We start from the raw sequence: 22,844 nt of genomic DNA, 5'->3' as shown, positions 1-22,844 counted from the left end.
CACCACATACAGAGTCACTTTTATTCAGTAAATGTGTATTTTAGTGCCTCCCACAGGGATGGACCAGTGAACAAAACAATGACCCTGCCATCCTGGGGTATAGAGTACTGTGTGTCTTGGGGTTGCAGACAGGAATCATGCCACCGTAAATAAATCTATAATACATGGCTAGGCGCAGTGGCTTATGCCTGTAATCTCAGCACTTTGGGAAGCTGAGGCAGGCAGATCACCTGAGGTCAGGAGTTCAAGACTAGTCTGGCCAACATAGTGAAACCCCATCTCTACTAAAAATACAAAAAATTAGCCGGGTGTGGTGGCGGTACTTGTGATTCCAGCTACTCAGGAGGCTGAGGCAGGAGAATCGCTTGAACCTGGGAGGCAGAGGTTGCAATGAGCTGAGATCACGCCACTGCACTCCAGCCTGGGTGACAGAGAGACTCCATCTCCAAAAAAAAATAAAAATTAAATAAAACCCAAATCTATAATATATCTACTGGTGATAAAGGATATGAAGAAAAGTAAAGCAGAGTAAGGGAGCTGTAGTGGAGAAGAGGAGAGACTATTTTAGATAAGGTGGTTCAGGAAAACAGCAAAAATCTGAAGGAAGACATAGGATCAGAGATCAGGGAATGTGACCCAGAGGGGGCCAAGTGCAAAGGCCCTGAGGCAGGAGGGCTGAACTGGGTGATGGAGATGGAGATTGGTGGGAGATGAGATCAGAAAGGGGGCAGGAGCCAAATCAAAGAAGGTCTTGGAGGGGAGATCAAAGAAGGTCTCTTTGGGGAGAACCTTGGTGCTATGGTTCGAATGTCCCTGCCACAACTCATATTGAAATAAAAAATTCAATTGCTACTGTCTTAAAAGATGGGGCTTTTTTTCTCTTTGAGACAGGGTCTCACTCTTGTCCCCCAGGCTGGAGTGCAGTGGGTTGATCATGGCTCACAGCAGCCTCAACTGCCTGGGCTCAAGCAGTCCTCTGCCTTGGTCTCCTGAGCAGCTGGAACTACGGATGTGTGCACCACGCCTGGCAAATTAAAAAAAAAAAAAATTTTTTTTTTTTCATAGAGACAGGGTCTTGCTGTGTTGCCTGGGCTGGTTTCCAATTCTTGAGCTCAAGCAGTCCTCCCACTTCAGCCTCCCAAAGTGTTGGGATTACAGGCCTGAGCCACTGCACTGGGCAGAGTGGGGCCTTTAAGAGGTAATTCGCGGTGGCTCACGCTTGTAATCCCAGCACTTTGGGAGGCCGAGGCGGGCGGATCACGAGGTCAGGAGATCGAGACCATGGTGAAACCCCGTCTCTACTAAAAATACAAAAAAATTAGCCGGGCGTGGTGGCGGGCGCCTGTAGTCCCAGCTACTCGGAGAGGCTGAGGCAGGAGAATGGCGTGAACCCGGGAGGCGGAGCTTGCAGTGAGCCGAGATTGCGCCACTGCACTCCAGCCTGGGCGACAGAGCGAGACTCCGTCTCAAAAAAAAAAAAAAAAAAAAAAAGAGGTAATTATGTCAGCTTGGCGAGGTAGCTCACTCCTGTAATCTCAGAACTTTGGGAAGCCGAGGTAGGTGGATCACCTGAGATCAGGAGTTTGAGACCAGCCTGACCAACGTGGTGAAACCCCGTCTCTACTAAAAGTACAAAAATTAGCGAGGTGTGGTGGCATGCGCCTAAAATCCCAGCTTCTCAAGAGGCTGAGGCAGGAGAAAAAAAAAAAAGATAATTGGATCATGAGGGCTCTGCCCTCTTGAATAGATTAATACTGTTATCATGGGAGTGGCTCCTGATGGATGGATGACATTTGGCCCAATTTCCTGTCTCTTGTTTGCTTCCACCTTCTGCCCTTCCATCCTGGGACAGCCCTTTGCCAGATACTGCATGAAGTTCTTGCACTTTCCAGCCCCTAAAACTGTGAAGCTGTGAGCAAAATAAACTTTGGTTCTTTTTTTTTTTTTTTTTAAGACGGAGTCTCACTGTCACCCAGGCTGGAGTGCAACAGCGTGATCTCGGCTCACTGCAACCTCTGCCTCCCAGGTTCAAGTGATTCTCCTGCCTCAGCCTCCTGAGTAGCTGGGATTACAGGCACCCACCACCACGCCCAGCTAATTTTTGTACTTTTAGTAGAGACTGGCTTTCGCCAGGTTGGCTGGTCTTGAACTCCTGACCTCAGGTGATCCACCCGCCTCGGCCTCCCAAAGTGCTGGGATTACAGGCATGAGCCATCTCGCCCGGCCTAAACTTTGATTCTTTACAAATTATCCAGTCTGTGGTTTTCTGATTTAGCCAGCACAAAACGGGCTAAGACACTTGGATTTTACTGCAATGGGAAGCCATAAAAGGTGTTCGGAACAAACACAGGAACAGACTTTTTTTTTTTTCTTTCTTCCCTTTTTCTTTTTTTTTCTTTCTTTTTTTTTTTTTTTTTAAATTTATTGAGACAGAGTCTCACTCTGTCGCCCAGGGTGGAGTGCAGTGGTGCGATCTCAGCTTACTGCAAGCTCCATCTCCCAGGTTCACACCATTCTCCTGCCTCAGCCTCCCGAGTAGCTGGGACTACAGGTGCCTGCCACCACACCCGGCTAATTTTTTGTGTTAAGTAGAGATAGGGTTTCACCATGTTAGCCAAGATGGTCTCGATCTCCTGACCTCGTGATCCACCTGCCTCGGCCTCCCAAAGTGCTGGGATTACAGGCATGAGCCACCTCACCCAGCCGAGTCTCACTCTTTTTACCCAGGCTGGAGTGCAGTGGAGAAATCTCAGCTCACTGCAACCTCTGTCTCCCGGGTTCAAGTGATTCTCCTGCCTCAGCCTCCCGAGTAGCTGGGATTACAGGCACAAACTACCACGCCCAGCTAATTTTTGTATTTTTAGTAGAGACGGGGTTTCACCATGTTGGCCAGGCTGGTCTCGAACTCCTCATCTCAAGTGATTCACCGGCCTTGGGCTCCCAAAGTGCTGGGATTACAGGCGTAGCCACCACACCTGGCCTCTTTCTTTCTTTTTTGAGACAGGGTCTCCCTCTCTTGCCCAGGCTGGAGTGCAGTGGTGTGCCCACAGCTTATTGTGGCCTCAACCTCCTGGGCTCAAACAGTCTTCCCACGTCAGCCTCCCAAGAAGCTGGGACTACAGATGTGTGCAACCACACCCAACTAATTTTTTAATTTTCTTGTAGAAACGGGGTCACACTTTGTTGCCCAGGCTCCCTTTTTATTTTAATTTTTTAAAATTTTATTATTATTATTTTGAGATGGAGTTTCACTCTTGTTGCCCAGGCTAGAGTACAATGGCGCAATCTCCACTCACTGCAGCATACGCCTCCCGGGTTCAAGCAATTCTCCTGCCTCAGCCACCTGAGTAGCTGGGATTACAGGCACGCGCCACCACACCTGGTTAATTTTTGGGTTTTTAGTAGAGACAAGGTTTCACCCTGTTGGCCAGGCTGGTCTTGAACTCCTGACCTCAGGTGATCCACCCACCTCAGCCTCCCAAAGTGCTGGGATTACAGGCGTGAGCCACCACACCCGGCCAATTTTTATTTTTTTGAGACAAAGTCTCTGTTGCCCAGGCTGGAGTGCAGTGTCCCAGTCTTGGCTCACTGCAGCCTCCACCTCCCTGGTTCAAGCGATTCTCCTTTGTCAGCCTCCGGAGCACCTGGGATTACAGGCACCCACCACCATGCCTGGCTAATTTTTATATTTTTAGTAGACACAGGGTTTCACCATATTGGCCAGGTTGGTCTCAAACTCCTGACCTCAAGCAATAACGTCCGCCTCAGCCTCACAAAGTGCTGCAATTATAGGCATGAGCCATCATGCCCGGCCCTGTCATTTTTAAAAGATCATTTTAAACGCACTGTGGTAATTTTACTGCTGATGGGCAAGAGTGGAATCAAGAAAACTAGTTAGGAGGCTACTGCTGTAATTGAAGGGAGAGATGACAGTGTGCACTCCGGAATAGGGTGATTTTGGAATATGCTTTGATGAGCAAAGGTAGAGCTGTCAGTATTTGCTGCTGAGTTGGTTGAAAGGTGAGAGAGACTGGAGTCAAGGACTACTCCAGGGTTTTTAAAACCACTATTGGGAAAAATGGAGTTGTCATATAGTAAAGTAGAGAAGACTGGGGGAGGAGCCGGTAGGAGGACTGGAAATGTGGAATTGGGGTTTAGACACAGTAAGTTCATTGCATCAGGTGGAGGTGTTGTATTGAGTAGGCAGTTGGAGATACAGACCTGGAGTCTGTGGGAGACAGTGGGGTTTCTTTGGTGGGGGGGTCATCGGCATCTAAGTGCTATTCGAAGTCATGGGACTGCAGAAGATTATTAACACTGTGAATATTCACAAGCTTGAAAACAAGTATGAACGTATGGAAGAGAGGGGGTCACACTTTACCTCTTATTATCCCACCCCCAGGGGTGACCTTGTGAGCCACACCACACAGGTACACACATGCACGCACATGTACACACACTGTCACACAGGGGCAAAGGGGGTTGGCGAGAGCGGGACTGAGAGCAGATCCCAAGCCTCAGAAACCCATGCCACCTGGGCCCCTGTGTGGCCTTCCTGGATGCTGTAGGGATAGCAGATCTGTCTGGGTCAGCAGGGCAAGGAGACTGGCAGGAGGGGGTGGCTGGGAGGCCTCTTCCTCCAAGAGCAGGGGCAGCACATCATCCAACAGGCAGAGAAGACCCTCATCCGGAGGTAGGGGCAGGTCAGGGTGGAGGGCCTGCCTCCTTCCCCCAGTGCCCCACACAAAGCTCCAAGAACTCCAGCAGGCTCCTGTCTGCTTCCACTTCCCAGGCTTTCTGTGGTCATGTCCCTGCCCACTCCAAAGGGCCATCCCCCTCAGCCTTCCCTCCCTCTCAGACCCAGCTGAATCCCTGCCTCCTTACCGCCCCCTCCTGGGGCACTCCTGCCCCCTTCCTCTGCTGCATCCTCACCTGGCCTCTTATCTGTTCACACCTCCCCCGCACCAGACCTCCACAGAAGTTCAGACAGTGGCTCTACAACCCTACTGGCCCCTATCAATGACTCCTGCCCCCCGGGACCCTCCACTGGGCTCAGGAAAGACAGGCCATTGTAGCAAAGTAGCCAGTCCTGTAGCCCCAGCTGGACCTCCTGGTGAGGCAGCTTCGCAGATGGTGGGGATCTCTCAGTCCTCCAGGGCAGAACAGGGTGAGTGGGGCTGTCTCCCTTTGATTCACTTAGCCCTCTTTCTTCATTACACATTTGCAAAATATGACAGTAGTCATATTACTATTTGTTCTAATAACAGTCTTTGCTGACTATTAAACCTCTATACTAGCACTTTCAGGTGTTATCTCCACCATTACTAAAACCCATTAGATAGGTATTATTATACCCATTTTACAGATAAGAAAGACTCAGAGGGCCGGACGCGGTGGCTCAGGCCTGTATGCCCAGCAATCTGAGAGGCCGAGGTGGGCGGATCACTTAAGGTCGAGAGTTTGAGACCAGCCTGACCAACATGGAGAAACCCCGTCTCTACTGAACATACAAAATTAGCCGGTATCCCAGCTACTTGGGAGGCTGAGGCAGGAGAATCACTTGAATCTGGGAAGCGGAGATTGTGGTGAGCCAAGATTGCCCCATTGCACTCCAGCCTGGGCAACAAGAGCAAAACTCTGTCTCAGAAAAAAAAAAAAAAAAAAAAAAGAAAGACTCAGAGAAAGCAAGGAACTTGCCTGAGGTCTCATGGCTAATGGGGTCTAAGTCACAACCTGACTCTACCCCAAGCCAGTTCCCACCTAACTCCTCCTGCAGATGCCCCTTGGATATCCAGAGACTGTGTCTGGGCTTTAATATGGACTTGAGGTGTGATCCTGGGCTGGCTTCTTTCTGGACCTTGGTTTCTGAGTTTTTCGGTTGGTTAGTTGATTTGATTAATTGACAGGGTCTCACTCTGTCACCGAGGCTGGAGTGCAGTGGCCCCATCATGCTCACTGCACCCTCCAACTCCTGGGCTCAAGGAATGGTGCCACTGTGCTGATTTTTAAATTTTCTTTATTTTTGTAGAGATGGGGGTCTCACTATGTTGCTCTGGCTGGTCTCCAACTCCGGGGCTTGAGCGATCCTCCTGCCTCCGCCTCCCAAAGCGCTGGCATTACAGGCGACAGCCATCGCGCCTAGCTGCGCTAGTAAAACTGGCTAACGCAATCTATCTTAATTAGCCACCCACAGCTGCTACCGCTGCCCCATCCCCAGGGACCACACAGACCCAGGGGACAAAGAAGGGCGCGGGAGACAGCGGCTGAGGAAGCCTTTACTGCGGGGCGGCCGGAGGATCGCCGAGCTCAGGGTCCCCCACCCCACTGGCCCCGGCCTCGGCACCTGCCCCAGGCCCGGCCCCGCCCCCAGCCCCGGCCCCAGCCTCGGCGTTTGCCGGACAGTCGCCGAACACTTTCCGGTGCATGGCGGTGACGTAGTTGGAGCCGCTGGGGTCGTCCAGGCGCATCCGCAGCAGGGGCAGGAAGCGCTCGGTGGTGAAGTAGCGCAGGGTCGGCTTCGGGGCGCGCAAAGCGGTGAGGAAGACCTGCGGCGGCGGGAGGAGAGCTGTGGCCCCCGCCGCGCGCCGCAGAACGCACCGCCCCCGCTCCTGGAGTCCAGCCCGGCGCTCACCTCCGCCACCTCCTCAGGGTTCTGCGCCGCCTCGCGAAAGACCTGCTTGCTGTGGGCGAGGTATTGGTAGAAGCGGTGGAAAGTGTGGATGTCCGTGCGGTCCAGCACCTCGTCTGGGCTGCCCAACACCTTCTCCATGAAGGCGGTGTGCACTGGGCCGCACTCGATCAGGCTCAAGCTGCCGGCCCGAGAGCAACGAGTGGGAGGGGGCGGACGCGAGCCAGGCCCCAGTCCCAGCCCCAACCCCAGTCCCAGCCCCAACCACGTCCCGGGCTCCGACCGCGAGCAGCACCGCTGCGCTGGGAAGTGAGGCGGAAAGGGCGCTGGGGATAACCAGAACATTTGAAACGCGGGTTCCTGCCGGAGCAGCCCTCCCAAATCCATCTGAGGCTACGAGGGAGCCCTGGTGTTAGGATTCGAATCTGGCGGGGTCCCTGGCCGCTGTGTGACCTTGGGCCAGTCACCTAACCTCTCTGGGCTGGAGCTTCCCTATAACAATACCAACACTTCAGCAGCCAGGTCAGCAGGTGGCAAAATGCGTGCCATGCGCTCAGCCTGGCACACAGCTAATGTGAGCCGGGCAGGGAGGGCCAGGGAGATCGCCCCAGAGCGGCTCCCGCAGGACGGGGTGCTCGGGGTCTCTAGGTCAGAGTTCAGAGGGTTCGGGGAACGGGGGTGTTGACTCACTGGACCCCAAAGGGCAGCAGCAGAACCGCCAGACTCTCGCATAAGCCTTCGAGCGCGAACTTGCTGGCGCAGTAAACGTCATTGAAGGGCAGCCCTTAGGTGGGGAGACGAGGTTCATGAGGCGCAGCGGCCAGGGGGTCATCCCCGGGCAGACGGTGCCCCTCCAAGCTGACGGCACCCCCCCGACCCCCCTACCCCCCCGCGGAACCTGCCTTCCAGGCTCAGCTCCGCACACAAAGAATCTGGAGCTGCGGAGCCCACTCCCTACCACTCACCCATCAATCCTCCCACGCTCCCGGTCACCAACACGCGTCCCGAACCACGCCTCTTCATGTCTGGCAGGAAGGCCTGCAGCACCCGCACAGTCCCCACCACGTTCACGTCCAGCACAGAGGCCACAGCGTCCTCCCCCAGCGCCTCCAGAGGCCCCAGCAGGCCCAGGCCTGCGTTACACACTGCGGGGACATAGGCCCGACCAGCCCGCCTCAGCATCACCCTCAACATGGCCTGTCCCCTCGTGCTCCCTGGGCCTGGGGACATGTTGGTTTCAACGCAGGGCGGAGAAGGCTCCTAGGAGCCCATATGTTTCCAGGAGGCTCACCCAGCACGTCTACACGGCCCTCGGTCACGCGTTCCCGGGCAGCGGCCACGGATTTTGAGTCCCTTACATCCAGCTGCAATGTCTCCAGGGATCCCGGAGGGCACGCCAGGGCCCGGGCCGCCTCCCACAGCCGGCCCTGTGTTTTCAGGTCCCTCAACGTGGCATACACTGGAGGTTTTGGGAGACGAGGAAGATCTGACTTCCCTCTGGCCTCCAAGGGCTCCTCCCTTCTCTCCCTCCCTGTCTATACCTTTGAAGCTCTGGGATGGGTCTGAAGCCAGACGTACGGCCAAGTGCAGGCCAATGCCCGAGGAACAGCCGGTGATGAGCACCACGGTGCGGGCCATGGTGAGACTGTGGGCAGAGGCTGGGGCTCTGGGCTGGATATCACCTGCTTCGCCCCGCCCCGCCTGCGGGCCCCCACCCCTTGTTGTGTCTCCCACGCAATCTCAAGGATAAGCCTTCCTGCGGGTCCCTGGCCCGCTCTCCCCACCCTGTTCTGAGCCAAAACAGACGTGAGCCCACTGCTTGGAACAACAAACTGTCCTGGTTGCTGGTCAGAGGGAGGGGAGGCTTTACAAGCAGGTGTGGGTTCTCATGTGGGCACAGAGTGGCCCCCTGGGCAGATTCCCCTGGGTTTGCCTCTGTGCCACAGAAGCGATTATAGTGACCACAGTTTGCTGCAGAGGCTGTGAAAGTAAAGGCGTTGGGAGGTGGGAAATGATTGTATATGTGTTGGTTTCGTCCAGGGTTCCTAGCTCATAACTCACACGACCATGGTTACAGTCTTTCGTTGTCATGTTGGGGCGCCTCAGGCCTCAAAAAACAGCCTCTCCTATCTCTGACCTTCTCCTGTCCTCTTTTCAGCTGCCCAAGGCAGGACTCTAATCTGATTGTGGGTTGTAGGATCCTCATTCCAGAGTGGGTCCTTGCCCCATACCCTGGAGAAAGGAATGCTGCACAAAGGCCCAAAGAATCTGGACTGGCCTTGCTGGGCTTAGATCAGACCCTTTTTGCCCAATCACATTATCACAGTTGTCCATGCTTCAGTCATGGACAGCCAATGGAGTTCTCCATAAAAGGCCCAAAGGACAGGGTTCCGGAAGCTTGAGAGCTGAACGTCTGGAGGCTGACAGAAGGTGAAGAACTCATCCATGTGCCCAGAGGGTGACGTAACCCCAACTCTACGGAGATAGAAGCTCCTGCTCTGGGCCCTTCCAGACCGCCCCGTCTGTATCTCTTCATGTGGCTGTTTATTTCTATTCTTTAAAATACCCTTTGAGGCTGGGCACGGTGGCTCATGCCTGTAATCTCAGCACTTTGGGAGGCCAAGGCAAGGGGATTGCTGGAGCCCAAGAGTTCAAGACCAGCCAGGGCAACAGAATGAGACCCCGTCTTTGCAAAAACTACAAAAAAATTAGCCCCACTTGCGGGGTGGGGCGCTAAAGCGGGGGGTTTGGGGGTATGGAGGCTGTAGTGAGCCAAGATCATGCCACTGCACTCCAGCCTGGGTGACGGAGCCAGATCCTGCCACTGCACTCATTCTGGATGACAGAGTGAGACCCTGTCTCAAAAAAGAAAGAAAAAAAATTTTTTCCTCTGTAATAATGCAGTAAACATAATAAGGGTTTCCCTGTGTTTCATGGGTCGCTGTAGCAAATGAGTTGACTCCAAAGAGGGGAAGGGGGTCACGGGAACTCCAACTTGAAGCCAGTCAGTCAGAAGTTCCAGGGATCAGGACTTGTAACCAGTGGGAAGGAGGGGGTGGTCTCATGGGTCTGCACCCTAACCCTGTGGGATCTGATGCTGTCTCTGGTTGATTACATTGGAACTGAATTGGAGGACACCAGCTGATGTCTGCTGCTTGGTGTGTGGGGAAAATCCTCCAAATATTTGGTCACAGAAGTCTTCTGTGTTGGTGACTGTTGCTGTGGCATGCCAGCAAAGGACAAACACGGTTTGAAAAGAGGTTTTCCTGCAACAGAAGGGCATTCTCCGTTCAAAGGTCAGGGGTTAGTATTAAAAAGAGGGACGTGGCCGGGCATGGTGGCTCACTCCTGTAATCCCAGCACTTTGGAAGGCCGAGGCAGGTGGATCATTTGAGGTCAGGAGTTAAAGACCAGCCTGGCCAACATGGTGAAACCTCATCTCTATGAAAAATACAAAAATTAGCCGGGCGTGATGGCACAGGCCTGTAGTCCTAACTCCCCGGTAGACTGAGGCAGGAGAACTGCTTGAACCCGGGAGGCGGAGGTTGCAGTAAACCAAGATGGTGCCACTAAACTCCAACCTGGGTGACAGAGCAAGACTCTAGCTTGGAAAAAAAAAAAATTAGCCTGGCGTGGTGGTGCATGCCTGTAGTCCCAGCTACTCGGGTGGCTGAGGCACAAGAACTGCTTGAACCCAGGAGGCAGAGGTTGCAGTGAGCCGAGACTGTGACATTGTACTCAAGCCTGGGCAACAGAGCAAGGCTCCGTCACAAACAAACAAACAAACAAACAAACAAACAAAAACAGGGACGTGAGGCAAGGGATGGGAGAACAGGTCCCACCCCAGGGCCATGCTATAGCCCTGAGTCCTCCCAAGCGTGGCAGCAGTGACCTTCTCATTCTGACAGACCCAGGGGACTCATCAGTTTAAGTGGAAAGAAAACAGTACTTTAATCCCACACTTTGGGTGGTGGTGGAGGGCAGGTCATTTCCCTCCAATCCCCCAGGCCAGACTCCACCAGCAGGCCGTGGGGCCTCCTCCCAGGCCTGGGTTATCCTGTGATATCTGTCCAGCTCTGGGCCCTGGAATCTGCCCCGGCCTGGAATTAGCGGGAAAACAAGGCCCAGTGGTGGCGAATCTATCACCAAGAGCCGGCCACCCAGCGGGGGTAATATTTGAGGAAGATCTTCTTGGCCAGGTCCACAGTGTCTCCTCGCGGCTGGCTGGGGTACCTCTGCTTGCTGAGGACGAAGGCCTGCTCCAGTTGGAAGACATTTTTGTCAAACTGGTGCTGTTGGAAAGGGATGCCCTGGGCCACACTGTCAGCCAGCGCCTCCAGGAAGAGCCGCCAGCGAGGGGTGTAGTAGTTGGCCACCAACCCCGCCAGCTGCTTGTTGGCATAGTCCAGGATGTTGCCTTCTGGCCCCCACAGGGTCAGCTGGTAGCGGCTGTTCTGCTCGTAGAAATCGGCCTCGGCCTCACTCGCTGCCGCCGCTCGGGCCAGCTCCAGCCAGCTGCCCAGCAAGAAGCGGCTGTCACTAGCCAGCACCTCGTCCAGTGCCGGCAGCAGCTCATAGGCCAGGACGCCTCCAGCCCTCAACAGGGAAACCAGCTCCTTGCGCAGGTAGGCGCTCCTTGCCTCCTCATAGTACAAGCTGACCAGCTCCTGCACTGCCTGCCGAGTGAGGTCCAGCAGGTCGTAGCGGAAGGCGGGGCTGGCGGCCAGGGAGGGAGCAGATGTGAGCAGCAGCCGCCAGGCCTCAAACACATCGGATCGGTTGTACCAGATGCTGGTATTCATCTGTAGGGACGGCCGCCTGACCAGTGGGCTACGATTGTGGCCCCGGCAGGCCTCCCCGGAGCAGTTGTACACACTCCGGAGCAGTAGCCTCCACGCTGCCCCTGCGTCCGGGTGGGAGACCCCATACCGCTGGGCAGCAAAGCTGGTCACCCAGGCTGCCAAATCTGGCACTGGGTCCTTTCGCCAGCCCAGCTCAGCCATGAGGGAATAGACCACTTCGTTCTGGCTGATGCCCTCGGGGGCCATGCCCGTGCCTACCATGGTGGAGTTGGGGAAGAGGCGGGCAGCTTCTGGGCCTCCGTTCACTGCCTCTAGGGCTCCAAAAAGACCATGGTTTCCCCCAAAGTTGTGCAGCATGCACCAAATGAAGGGCTGGCCCTGGAAGGAGGCGGTGCGGGTGTACACAGGCTGGCTCTCAGCAAACAGGTCCAGAACCAGGAGGCGGCCACGGGGCACAGCCCCCAGCACAGCCCCGATCTGGGTGGGCCCCCAGAACTGGGGCTGGTGCTGGAAGAGCCAGCCTTGGAGCAGCCACACAGCCTCAGTATCCACTGTGGACAGGAGGTAGGGGGAACAGAGAAGAGGAGTGATGAGACAGAGGGCCAGGGAACGTTCACCCCACTCTACGGACGACTCTGTCTATCCCAGGTCATGGCTTCCCATGACCCCCACCAGCGGGACGCTCTTGGCACATACGCGTCCCCCTGAAAACTCCAGGACGGGGTTCAGCAGCTTGGGTGAACATCACAGTTACCCAGAGGGCTCCTTAAAACATGGAGGTTTCTGAATGGGCGCAGTGGCCCACACCTATAATCCCAGCACTCTGAGGGGCTGAAGCAGGTGGATCCCTTGAGCCCGGGAGTTCCAGACCAGCCGGGCCAATGTGGGGAAACCCTGTCTATACTAAAAATACAAAAATTAGCCTAGCGTAATGGCAGGCGCCTGTAATCCCGGCTACTCAGGAGGCAGAAGCACAAGAATCACTTGAACCCATGAGGCAGAAGTTGCAGTGAGCTGAGATTGTGCCACTGCACTCCAGTCTGGGCGACAGACTAAGACTCTGTCTCAAAAACAAAATCAAGGCCAGTAGCAGTGGATCACGCCTGTAATACCAGCACTTTGGAAGGCCGAAGAGGGCGGATCACCTGAGGTCAGGAGTTTGAGACCAGTCTGGCCACCATGGTGAAACCCTGTTTCTACTAAAAATACAAAAATTGGCCAGGCGAGGTGGCTCACACCTATAATCCCAGCACTGTGGGAGGCTGAAGTGGGCGGATCATTTGAGGTCAGGAGTTCGAGACCACCTTGACCTACATAGTGAAACCCTGTCTCTACTAAAAATACAAAAATTAGCTGAGTGTGGTGGGGGGGCACTTGTAATCCCAGCTACTCAGGAGGCTGAGGCAGGACAATCGCTTGAACTCAGGAGGCAGAGGTTGCAGTGAACTGATATCGTGCCACTGCACTCCAGCCTGGGCAACAAGAGTGAGACTCCGTCTCAAAACAAACAAACAAAAATTGCCAGGCGTGGTGGTGCATGCCTGTAGTCCCAGCTACTCGGGAGGCTGAGGCAGAAGAATCGCTTGAACCTAGGAGACAAAGGTTGCAGTGAGATGAGATTGTGCCACTGTGCTCCAGCCTGGGCAAGAGTGAGACTCTGTCTCAAAAAAAAAAAAAAAAAAAAAGTAGCTTCGGCTTCAGGTCTTGGGTAGGGCCTGAGAATTTGCCATCTCACAGCTCGGGCTGCTGCTGCTGCTGGTTTTGGGTCACACTTGGAGCAGTGCTGCTCAAGAAAGGCTGAGCTGATCTGTTCCCTTCCTGGCCAACACAGACGCCTCTCCACTAAGTCATTCCTGACTTGGGCGCCCTCCCCTCCACTCCTCCTTTAAGTGGCAGGAAGGAGCCCTGCCTTCACGGTTTTGTAGCAGGATGCGCACTTAGCAGCTTTAGGCACATCCACTTACTTCCTGCCTGCAGTGCCTACTTCAGCAACCACGCAGAGATGAAACAAAATCCTTGTTCATAGCTAGCTCTTGGCGGCCTTCGCTCTGGGCCAGGCGTTATTCTACCTATGAGGTAGTCCCAGTTTACAGGAAAAGCAAATGAGACACTGGGAAGGAGGTCATGAGTCATAAGTCACACGGCCAGGAAACAGGAGCGCCAGGTGTGACCCAGGTTGTCAGCTTCCAGAGCTCACCTCTCAACCACAGTGGGATTCACTGAGACAACGCGTGTGTACAAGTGCTTGGTAAACTATAAAGTACTGTGTGTTATGGTGAGGCATTATTCCAGTCCCTCTGCCTACCCCTATTGGCATCTGCTACTCCCTTCCTTTTGAGGGTCTGGGGGGCTCTCCCACCCCACCCAGGCACTGTACCTGCAATCATGGCCTCATAGACGGCAGTGGTGGCTGCAGCAAGGTAGGAGGGCTCTGAGGAGGGTGGCTGCATCTCGTTGAACGTGTCGGCCCCATAGATGTGGTCTGTGCCAAACTCTTTGATCAGCTCTCGCAGGAAGAGGCTCCCGATGATGGGGAATATGGGGTCTTCTGGAGCCAGAAGGAAGGAGCAGGAGTAGGAACAGTTAAAGTGTCCCCAACTGCCCATCTTCGTGACATTGACCCGAGGGAATACCCTAGTGGGGAGCAAAAGCTCAGACATTTCATGGAAGCCGCCATAGTGTTCATCATAGTGTTCACCAGCCTCGCCAACTTCTCTACAGCTCCCGGGGCACATCCTGGTTTCTCTCGCCTCTATGGCTTTGTACAGGCTATGCTCTCTGCCTACAGTCCTTTCTTCTCCTTCCCTGGCCACCTTCTCTGAAAAACTTTCACTATCTCTCCCCTTCCTGTGGCCTGAAATAAGCAACACTCCTTTTTCTTTCCTTTCTTTCTTTTTTTTTTTTTTTTTGAGACACAGTCTCGCTCTGTCGCCCAGGCTGGAGTGCAGTGGCGCATTCTCAGCTCACTGCAAGCTCTGCGTCCCGGATTCATGCCATTCTCCTGCCTCAGCCTCCCTAGTAGCTGGGACTACAGACGCCCACCACCACACCTGGCTAATTCTTTGTATTTTTAGTAGAGATGGGGTTTCACTGTGTTAGCCAGGATGGTCTCGATCTGCTGACCTCGTGATCCACCCGTCTTGGCCTCCCAAAGTGCTGGGATTACAGGCGTGGGCCACCGCACCTGGCCTTTTTTTTTTTTTTTTTTTTTTTAATTATACTTTCAGTTCAGTTCTGTGCAGAACATGCAGGTTTGTTGCATAGGTATACATGTGCCATGGTGGTTTGCTGCACCCATCAACCCGTCATCTAGGTTTTCAGCCCCGCATGCATTAAGTATTTGTCCCAATGCTATCCCTCCCCTTGACCCCCACACCTCGAAAGGCCCTGGTGTGTGATGTTCCCCTCCCTGTGTCCGTGTGTTCTCATTGTTCAACTCCCACTATGAGTGAGAACGTGAGGTGTTTAATATTCTTTCCTTTTTTTTTTTTTTTTTTTTTTGAGATGGAGTCTCACTTCTGTCACCCAGGCTGGAGTGAAGTGGCGTGATCTTGGCTCACTGCAGTCTCTGGCCCCTGGCTTCAAGAGATTCTCCTGCCTCAGCCTACTGAGTAGCTAGGATTACAGGAGCCCGCCACCACGCCTGGCTAACTTGTACTTTTGGTAGAGATGGGGTTTCGCCATGTTGGCCAGGCTGGTCTTTAACTCCTGACCTCAGGTGATCCACCCGCCTCAGCCTCCCAAAACGCTAGGATTACAGGCATTAGCCACAGCGTCCGTCCAAGCAACACTCATTTTTCAAGGCTGGGCTCTGCCCTGAGCCCTTCCTGCCCCTCTCTCCCGGCAGAGGAGAGCGGAACCCACATATATTCCTGTCCTTGTCCCCACATTGTATCCTTCAGCCAACATATCTCCCCTATCAGTGGTAAGCCCTTGGGCACCTTTCTTGCCGCCTCCCAGGACCCAGCACAGCCAGTTCTGGCAGTCCCAGACAGCTGGACCAAGTTTATTGAATGAATGAGTGGGTTTCCTGCCACCTGGTGATGGGGGCAAGAGGCAGGCAGGGAGGCCACTGGCATGCATTAAGTCCTATGAGAGTATGAGAGCCAGACACTAGCCGCTGCAAAGGAGGTCATGGGGGGCACTAGCAAGGCTTCCTGAAGGAGGGGAGGTCTCAGGTGGGCCTTGAAGACTTTTCCCAACCACATGTGAGAGGATGGCTGGGAAGCACAGAGGAACAAGGGACACTGGAGCACCCCTGCTGCCACTCAAAAGGGCTGCCATTTGCTAGCACTCTGTGCAAAGTCACAGATAGATCGAGAGATAATTACAAACCCTACAGCAAAGTGGGTAGAGATCCCATTTTACAAGTAAGGAAACTGAGGCACAGAGCAGTCATGTCATCTGCCTGAAGTCACACAGCTAATTAGTAGCAGAGTCAAAAATCAAACCCAGGCCTACGTCCAGAGCTTGTTTGTTTGTTTGTTTGAGACAGAGTTTCACTCTTGTCACCCAGGCTGGAGTGCAATGGCGTGATCTCGACTCACTGCAACGTCTGCCTCCCAGGTTTAAGCAGTTCTCCTGTCTCAGCCTCCTAAGTAGATGGGATTACAGGCGTGTGCCACCATGCCCAGCTAATTTTTATATTTTTAGTAGAGACAGGGTTTCACCATGTTGGCCAGGCTGGTCTCGAACTCCTGACCTCAGGTGATCCCCCAACTTGGCCTCCCAAAGTGCTGGGATTATAGGCGTGAGCCACTGCGCCTGGCCCAGAGCTTCAGTTTTTAAGTCATGTTCTAGAAGGGAATAAAATTCTCTCTCTGAGCTAAGTGGAGGCGGTGAGCGGAACCTCACCTGGTGACAGCCTCGGGAACATGCCCCGCGAATGCAGGTAGCACTGGGGTCATGCCGAAGGAGCGCATCCGGTCCAGGACCCGGTGCTGGAGGAATAGAAGGAAGGGTGGTGAGCATGGCCACTGCTGTCCTATGAGGAGGCCCTCATCTCCCCGGACACACAGAGCCCCCCGCCTCAGTTAAGAGCCCCGGGGCCGGCCCAATACCACCCTTCCTGGGCCCATGACCATCTATCACCGATTCTGCCCCTTCCCTTTTCCATCCTTTTACCTGCAGGTAAAGCTGCTTGATGTGCCAGGAGGGGGGCAGGGGGCCATCCCAGGTGTGCAGGTTGCCCATTCGCCCCCAGGCCAGGAAGGCAGGACCAGTAAAGAACTCATTGATCTCTGCCTGGGTCAGGCCCAAGGCCAGGTACACCTGAGGAAGAAGGGCCCACACATAGAAATATATTCATCTCCATTCATTCATTCATTCATTCATTCATTCAACAACCATTCACTCATTGCTTCTTTGTGCTGGGCGCTAGGGCTACTGAGACAAAATCCGAATCCTGCCATCAAGGAGCCCACAGCCCAGAGGACAGAGACCTGTGAGTAGGTGAGTTCACTGTGTCGCCTTTGTCACATGGGTGAGGAGATGGGGCACAAAGGAGCTTTCCCCCAAGAGGAAGGCCTTAGAAGGCTTCATGGAGCAGGGGTGCCAGATGGAAGGGCAGGGCAGCTGTGTGAAGAGCTCAAGCAGCGCCTGGAGCAGCCGTTGCAGCACAGAGGCTTCCAGGGAGGCAGATCTAGAGCTGCCTATGAGTTGAATCCAAGGGACCAGGTGATTGGCTGCATAGGGGAGATGGGGGAAGGAGCCCCATTCCTCAAACTGGAAGCCTCAGTTTTTTGTTTTTTGTTTTTTTTTTTCAGACAGAGTCTCGCTCTGTTGCCCAGGCTGGAGTGCAGTGGCACGATCTTGGCTCACTGCGACCTCCACCTCTAGGGTTCAAGCAAGTCTCTGGCCTCAGGCTCCCAAGTAGTTAGGACTACAGGCGCGCCACCACACCCAGCTAATTTTTTGTATTTTAGTAGAGACGGGGTTTCATCATGTTGGCTAGGATGGTCTCGATCTCCTGACCTCGTGATCCGCCCGCCTCGGCCTCCCAAAGTGCTGGGATTACAGGCGTGAGCCACCGCGCCCGGCCGGAAGCCTCAGTTTTTAGGAGGCCCAAGCCACTGTGCACGCTGAAAGCACTTCTGGAGAGAGACACTGCGCCCATGCTGGGGGGCGGGTGAAAACACCTAGGGTGGCTCCCGCCATAGGCAGGAGGGTGGGGAGGGGACAGTGGGCACGCACCCGCTGCCAGATGGCCTCCTGGCCGCTCCAGGCCAGTGCTAGGTTGATGCCATTCAGCGCCATCCAGTCTATCTCTCGCTCCCAGCGGGCCCAGTCCCACCACACGAAGGAGTAGCTTTGCGTGCACACATTCTGGTAATAGCGGTACCTGCGGGCAGTGTCATGAGCAGGGGCGCATCCCACCCTGGAGGGTTCACGGCCCTGGAACAAATCCCCCATCCCCCACCTAGAGAAGAAGGGAGGGGCTCCAAGCTCGGCCCTTCTGCTTCACACTGGGAGCCAACCCAGGTGGAGCTGGGACCAGGTACCCGGGCTGGGCTTCTGAGGCACTCGTCCCCTGCACTCCCCCAGGGCCCTCTAGCCTGGCGGGTATTTGGGTGGCATATTCCACTTTCATGCCACCCTGCCAGAGCCCCTCCTCTGCACGGTGTTTTACTGGAACGGGGAATCCCTGCCCCCACAATCTAACAGATGGGCAGGGGAGGACAGCTGTGTGAACACATCACTCCATAGTGTGGCAGGCGCTGGAACACAGGCCTGTGTGGGGGGATGGGGGCGTCCTTCCTCAGTCCGCAAGTTCAAAGAGAAGGTGGGGGAGGAAGGGAAGAAAATTCACTCATCACCAATTGTGCACCACAAATTCTATGCCCATCATCGTGCAAATCCTCACAATAACACTGCACGGTAGGCGTCTTCTTTCCGTTTTTCAGGTGAGCCAGCCGAGGCTCTGAAAGGCAGAGTGGCTGGCTCAAGGCCACACAGCTGCTGGAGGCGGCGCAGCTGGGACTTCCGGCCAGCGCTCCCCGCTCAGCCTCCCGATTTGGGTGGCAGCGGCTCAGGGAGGGGGTAAGCGCCTCGGGCGGACGCGGGGAAGCTTCGGGGCGGTACCTGTTGGGCGTGGCCTCGGTCAGCTCCCCTGGCACGGCGGGCAGTGGCCGCGGTAGGCGCAGCTGAGAGCCGGACCAGGCCACGTGGCAGCCGCAGAAGTCGCGCAGGTAGCGGTGCAGCCCCGCAGCGGCCGCCACGCCCGTGGAGCCGCGCACCCGAACGCGCGCCGCGCCGCCGCCGCCCAGGCTGTAGGTGTCCAAGCCCGGCTTGGCAGCCAAGGCGCGCTCCACCGACACGGAGAAGTCGGCCGCGGGGCCTGGCCCCAGCAGCCGGACCACGAGCGCCCGCACGGCCGCCGCCTCCCGGGCTTCGTCGCCTGCCGCGCCCCCGGCCCCGGCCAGGAGAAGGACCCCCACCGCCGCGGCCACCGCCACCGCCTCCATGGTCTCAGCCCTGCGGATCCCGCGACTGCCAGGGGCGGGGCGGCCCGCGTCCAATCAGCTGCCGGCCTCCGGCCACGTGGACCCGAAGGCCAAGCCCGGGCTCAGGGCCAGGAGTCCCGGCTTCCGGGTCCCAGGTTACTCCCTTGGGGGCGTCTCGTGACCGCACGCGGTGGGGAGCGTGTGACCCCGGCTCCAGGGCTGAAGGGGACTCGCTGGCCCTCACAGAGCGCCTTCGGGTAAAACGCGCTCTCACACGCAAATAACTTCCATCCAACCATCTAATAAATAGACATTTGGAGTTTATTTTGTATCAGGCACTGCCATAGCTACTGCCCTGCTGATGAACGAGAAGACGATCCCTACCGTCCCAGTCAGGGGGTGACCTAGAAACCAGATACTTAACGTAAATAAGGATTTCCATCATCGTTGTGATGCTGCGAAGTAGTGCAAGGGTAAGGTTTCCAAAAGAAGTGACTTTTAATCTGAAACTCAGGGATGAATAGGAATTGGCCAGAAGAGGGAAAGGAAGAGCCTTCCAGACAGAAGAAATGCATTTATTGAAGGCCCTGAGAAGGCAGAGAACTTGCAGATTTGAGGAACTAACAGGCTAGGAGGTTCGAGGAGGGGTGGGGCCATGTGAGCCCAGGCCGGCGGTGGAGCAGGGCTGGCGGTCACGTTAAAGGCTGTCCATTGGCGGCAGCAGCAGCAACATGACAGGAGCTATCATTTTGTCAGAAGTTTCCAACCAGAGCGACTCCATCTTGAACAGGGGCTGGGTAAAATTAGGCAGAGACCTGCTGGGCTGAATTCCCAGGAGGTTAGGCCTTCTTCGTCACAGGATGAGACAGGAGGTCAGCACAAGGTAAAAGGTCACAAGACCCCGCTGATAAAACAGAATGCAGCAAAGAAACTGGTCGGCCGGGCGCGGTGGCTCACGCCTGTAATCCCAGCACTTTGGGAGGCCGAGGCGAGTGAATCACGAGGTCAGGAGATCGAGACCATCCTGGCCAACACGGTGAAACCCCGTCTCTTCTAAAAATACAAAAAAGTAGCTGGGCGTGGTGGTGGGCGCCTGTAGTCCCAGCTGCTCGGGAGGCTGAGGCAGGAGAATGGCATGAACCTGGGAGGCGGAGGTTGCAGTGAGCCGAGATCGCGCCACTGCACTCCAGCCTGGGCGACAGAGCAAGACTCCGTCTCAAAAAAAAAAAAAAAAAAAGAAACTGGTCAAAACCTGCCAAAACCAAGACAGGAAGGTGACCTCTGGGCGTCCTCACTGCTCATTATACGCTAATTATAATGCATTAGCATGCTAAAGACACTCCCAGCAGCGCCAGGCAGTTTACAAATGCCATGGCAACGTCCAGAACTTACCCTATATGGTCTAAATAGTGGAATAACCCTCAGTTGCCGGGGCGGCGAAGGGGGGGGGATCCCCACCCCTTTTCTGAAAAACTCATTACTAACCCACCCCTTGTTTATCATATAATCAAAAAACAACCATAAAAATAGCCAAACTTAGGCCAGGAGCGGTGGCTTACGCCTGTAATCCCAGCACTCTGGGAGGCTGAGGCTTGCAGATCACCTGAAGTCAGGGGTTTGAGACCAGCCTGGCCAACATATAGTGAAAGCCCGTCTGTACTAAAAAATACAAAAGTTAGCCAGGTGCCGGGCGCGGTGGCTCACACCTGTAATCCCAGCACTTTGGGAGGACGAGACGGGTAGATCACGAGGTCAGGAGATCGAGACCCTCCTGGCTAACACGGTGAAACCCCGTCTCTACTAAAAATACAAAAAATTAGCCGGCCGTGTTGGCGGGCGCCTGTAGTCCCAGCTACTCGGGAGGCTAAGGCAGGAGAATGGCGTGAACCTGGGAGGTGGAGGTTGCAGTGAGCTGAGATCGCGCCACTGCACTCCAGCTTGGGGGACAAAAAAAAAAAATTACCGGCATGGTGGCCTGCCTGTAGTCCAATATTGGAATGAGGCAGAGAATCTTGAAGTGAGGTGAATTCAAAAAAAAAAAAAAAAAAAAATGTTGAAAGAGGCCTGGAATCAGATGCCAACTTTAGATACTAGGGAAGTATTTTTTTTTTTTTTAATCTCAGCTCACGGGAACCTCAGCCACCCAGGTTCAAGCCATTCTCCTGTCTCAGTCTCCTGAGTAGCTGGGATTACAGGCACGTGCCACCAAGCCCGGCTAACCTTTGTAGGGATGGGGTTTCACCATGTTGTCCAGGCTGGTCTCGAACTCTTTTTTTTTCTTAAACATTTTATTCATTTTATAGAGATATTTCTTTTTTGCTTTTGTTCTGATCATTAGGAGAGTGGTTGAGGAGTACTGAATCCATCACTACTTTGATGACACAGGTAAGAGTCCAGATTCACATTTCCAGGTACCAAGAGTTCCCTCTAAATGCCACAATCAAGTCAGCCTTCATTTACATTTCTTTCTGCTGAACACAGCAATGCCCATTGGTATCTCTGAAGTATAATCGCATCTTAAGTAAAGCAGCTGTTTGGAATTTAACGCTCCCCTTCTTTTTTGTCTTATAAACTGAACTGCATCTTTGTACTTCATTCCACATTCAATCAAAGCAAGTGCAACCAGCACAGGTGCCCTTCCCAATTCCGCAATACAATGCACTGCAACACAGAAACCTGGCTCTTCATGAAATTTGGTTTTTAACAGGTTTAACCAATCATCTACTATCTGATTAGGGGATGGAGCTCCATCATCAAATGGCTAATCTAGAACGTGGATTCCTTCTTTTTCAATTGAAGCTTTATCATATGTAGCATCACAAACTCAAACCAAAGTCGTCACTCCATACTTCTTAAGTTCCTCTGTGAACTTGTTGAGAGTAGCATTGGTAGGGTTGTGAGTTATCAGAAAACACATGTTCTCATAGGAGATCTCCACAGGGGCTAGACGGTTAATTATGGCGAATAAAAAGTGTGAGCGCGCGTGTGAGTGTGATGGGGAAAGTGAAAAAAAAATCAATACATCTTGAAATGTTTCACAACAGAAAACATTAAAAAGACCACTAAAATGCCTATTATCAATCAGTGTTTTCTGTATTCAACTTGTTTATTCCTTATGAAGCTTCTCTCTTCAAGATAAGCAAAGTATTTAGAATCCACTTGAATCCAAATTCAATTTGGGCCTCAATTTCTGCAGATAGATACCTTCGGACTCCAAAAAACCCAACTACATACACAACTGAAGCAGCCTTTATTACATTTAGGCACTAGTGAGACAAGTTAAAAGTGTAGGTCACTTTCCACTTGTTTACTTGATTCTTAATTTTACTGGAGTCATTAACATATGCTTGCAAAAAAAAAAAAAAAAGCCGGCCAGCCCGGTGGCTCACGCCTGTAATCCCAGCACTTTGGGAGGCCAAGGCGGGCGGATCACGAGGTCAGGAAATCGAGACCATCGTGGCTAACACGGTGAAACCCCGTCTCTACTAAAAACACAAAAAATTAGCTGGGCGCAGTGGCGGGCGCCTGTAGTCCCAGCGACTCGGGAGGCTGAGGCAGGAGAATGGCCTGAACCCGGGAGGCAGAGCTTGCAGTGAGCCGAGATTGTGCCACTGCACTCCAGCCTGGGCGACAGAGGGAAACTCTGTCTCAAAAAAAAAAAAAAAAGAAAGAAAAAAAGAAAAGAAAAAAAAAGCCGCCGGGGTGCGGTGGCTCATGCCTGTAATCCCAGCACTTTGGGAGGCCAAGGAGGGTGGATAACGAGGTCAGGAGACGGAGACCATCCTGGCTAGCACGATGAAACCCCGTCTCTACTAAAAATACAAAAAATTAGCCGGGCGTAGTGGCGGGCACCTGTGATCCCAGCTGCTCAGGAGGCTGAGGCAGGAGAATGGCGTGAACCCGGGAGGCGGAGGTTGCAGTGAGCTGAGATCGCGCAACTGCACTCCAGCCTGGGCGACAGAGCGAGACGCC

At 54.1% G+C, this 22,844-nt stretch overlaps 2 protein-coding genes and 1 pseudogene across 2 annotated transcripts; all 3 read right to left on the bottom strand.

The window, feature by feature from the left end:
• Nucleotides 1-5,690: 5,690 nt before the first annotated feature.
• HSD17B1 (hydroxysteroid 17-beta dehydrogenase 1) lies at nt 5,691-8,266 on the bottom strand. Its single transcript, XM_032163684.2, is given in 7 exon segments — nt 5,691-6,545; nt 6,632-6,809; nt 7,319-7,412; nt 7,594-7,773; nt 7,920-8,126; nt 8,129-8,161; nt 8,164-8,266. Coding segments are annotated over 7 exon segments (1,065 nt in total). The 3' UTR covers nt 5,691-6,275.
• A 1,503-nt stretch (nt 8,267-9,769) lies between these two features.
• On the bottom strand, nt 9,770-18,925 carry NAGLU (N-acetyl-alpha-glucosaminidase). The gene is made up of 6 exons (XM_032163683.2): nt 18,511-18,925; nt 17,623-17,770; nt 16,555-16,701; nt 16,285-16,370; nt 13,808-14,064; nt 9,770-11,981 (listed from the first exon to the last, which is right to left on the bottom strand). Exons 1-6 carry the CDS (start codon nt 18,891-18,893, stop codon nt 10,771-10,773), a joined length of 2,232 nt encoding a protein of 743 aa, XP_032019574.1. The 5' UTR covers nt 18,894-18,925; the 3' UTR covers nt 9,770-10,770.
• Nucleotides 18,926-20,971: 2,046 nt separating this feature from the next.
• LOC116474869 (protein tyrosine phosphatase type IVA 2-like) lies at nt 20,972-22,204 on the bottom strand (annotated as a pseudogene).
• Nucleotides 22,205-22,844: the final 640 nt, after the last annotated feature.

Source organism: Hylobates moloch, unplaced genomic scaffold (genome assembly GCF_009828535.3).
Source record: "Hylobates moloch isolate HMO894 unplaced genomic scaffold, HMol_V3 SCAFFOLD_10, whole genome shotgun sequence".
In the NCBI taxonomy this organism is placed as follows: Eukaryota; Metazoa; Chordata; class Mammalia; order Primates; family Hylobatidae; genus Hylobates; species Hylobates moloch.
This window is presented reverse-complemented; position numbering and strand designations above follow the sequence as displayed.

Excerpts from the sequence above, each read along its gene's own strand:
- NAGLU (XM_032163683.2), bottom strand. The coding sequence starts at position 18,893 with ATGGAGGCGGTGGCGGTGGCCGCGGCGGTGGGGGTCCTTCTCCTGGCC. Across the intron at positions 16,371-16,554 it reads TCAAGCAGCTTTACCTGCAG|CACCGGGTCCTGGACCGGAT; the intron begins GTAAAAGGATGG and ends CTATTCCTCCAG. Across the intron at positions 11,982-13,807 it reads CTATGAGGCCATGATTGCAG|TGGATACTGAGGCTGTGTGG; the intron begins GTACAGTGCCTG and ends TCCTGTCCACAG.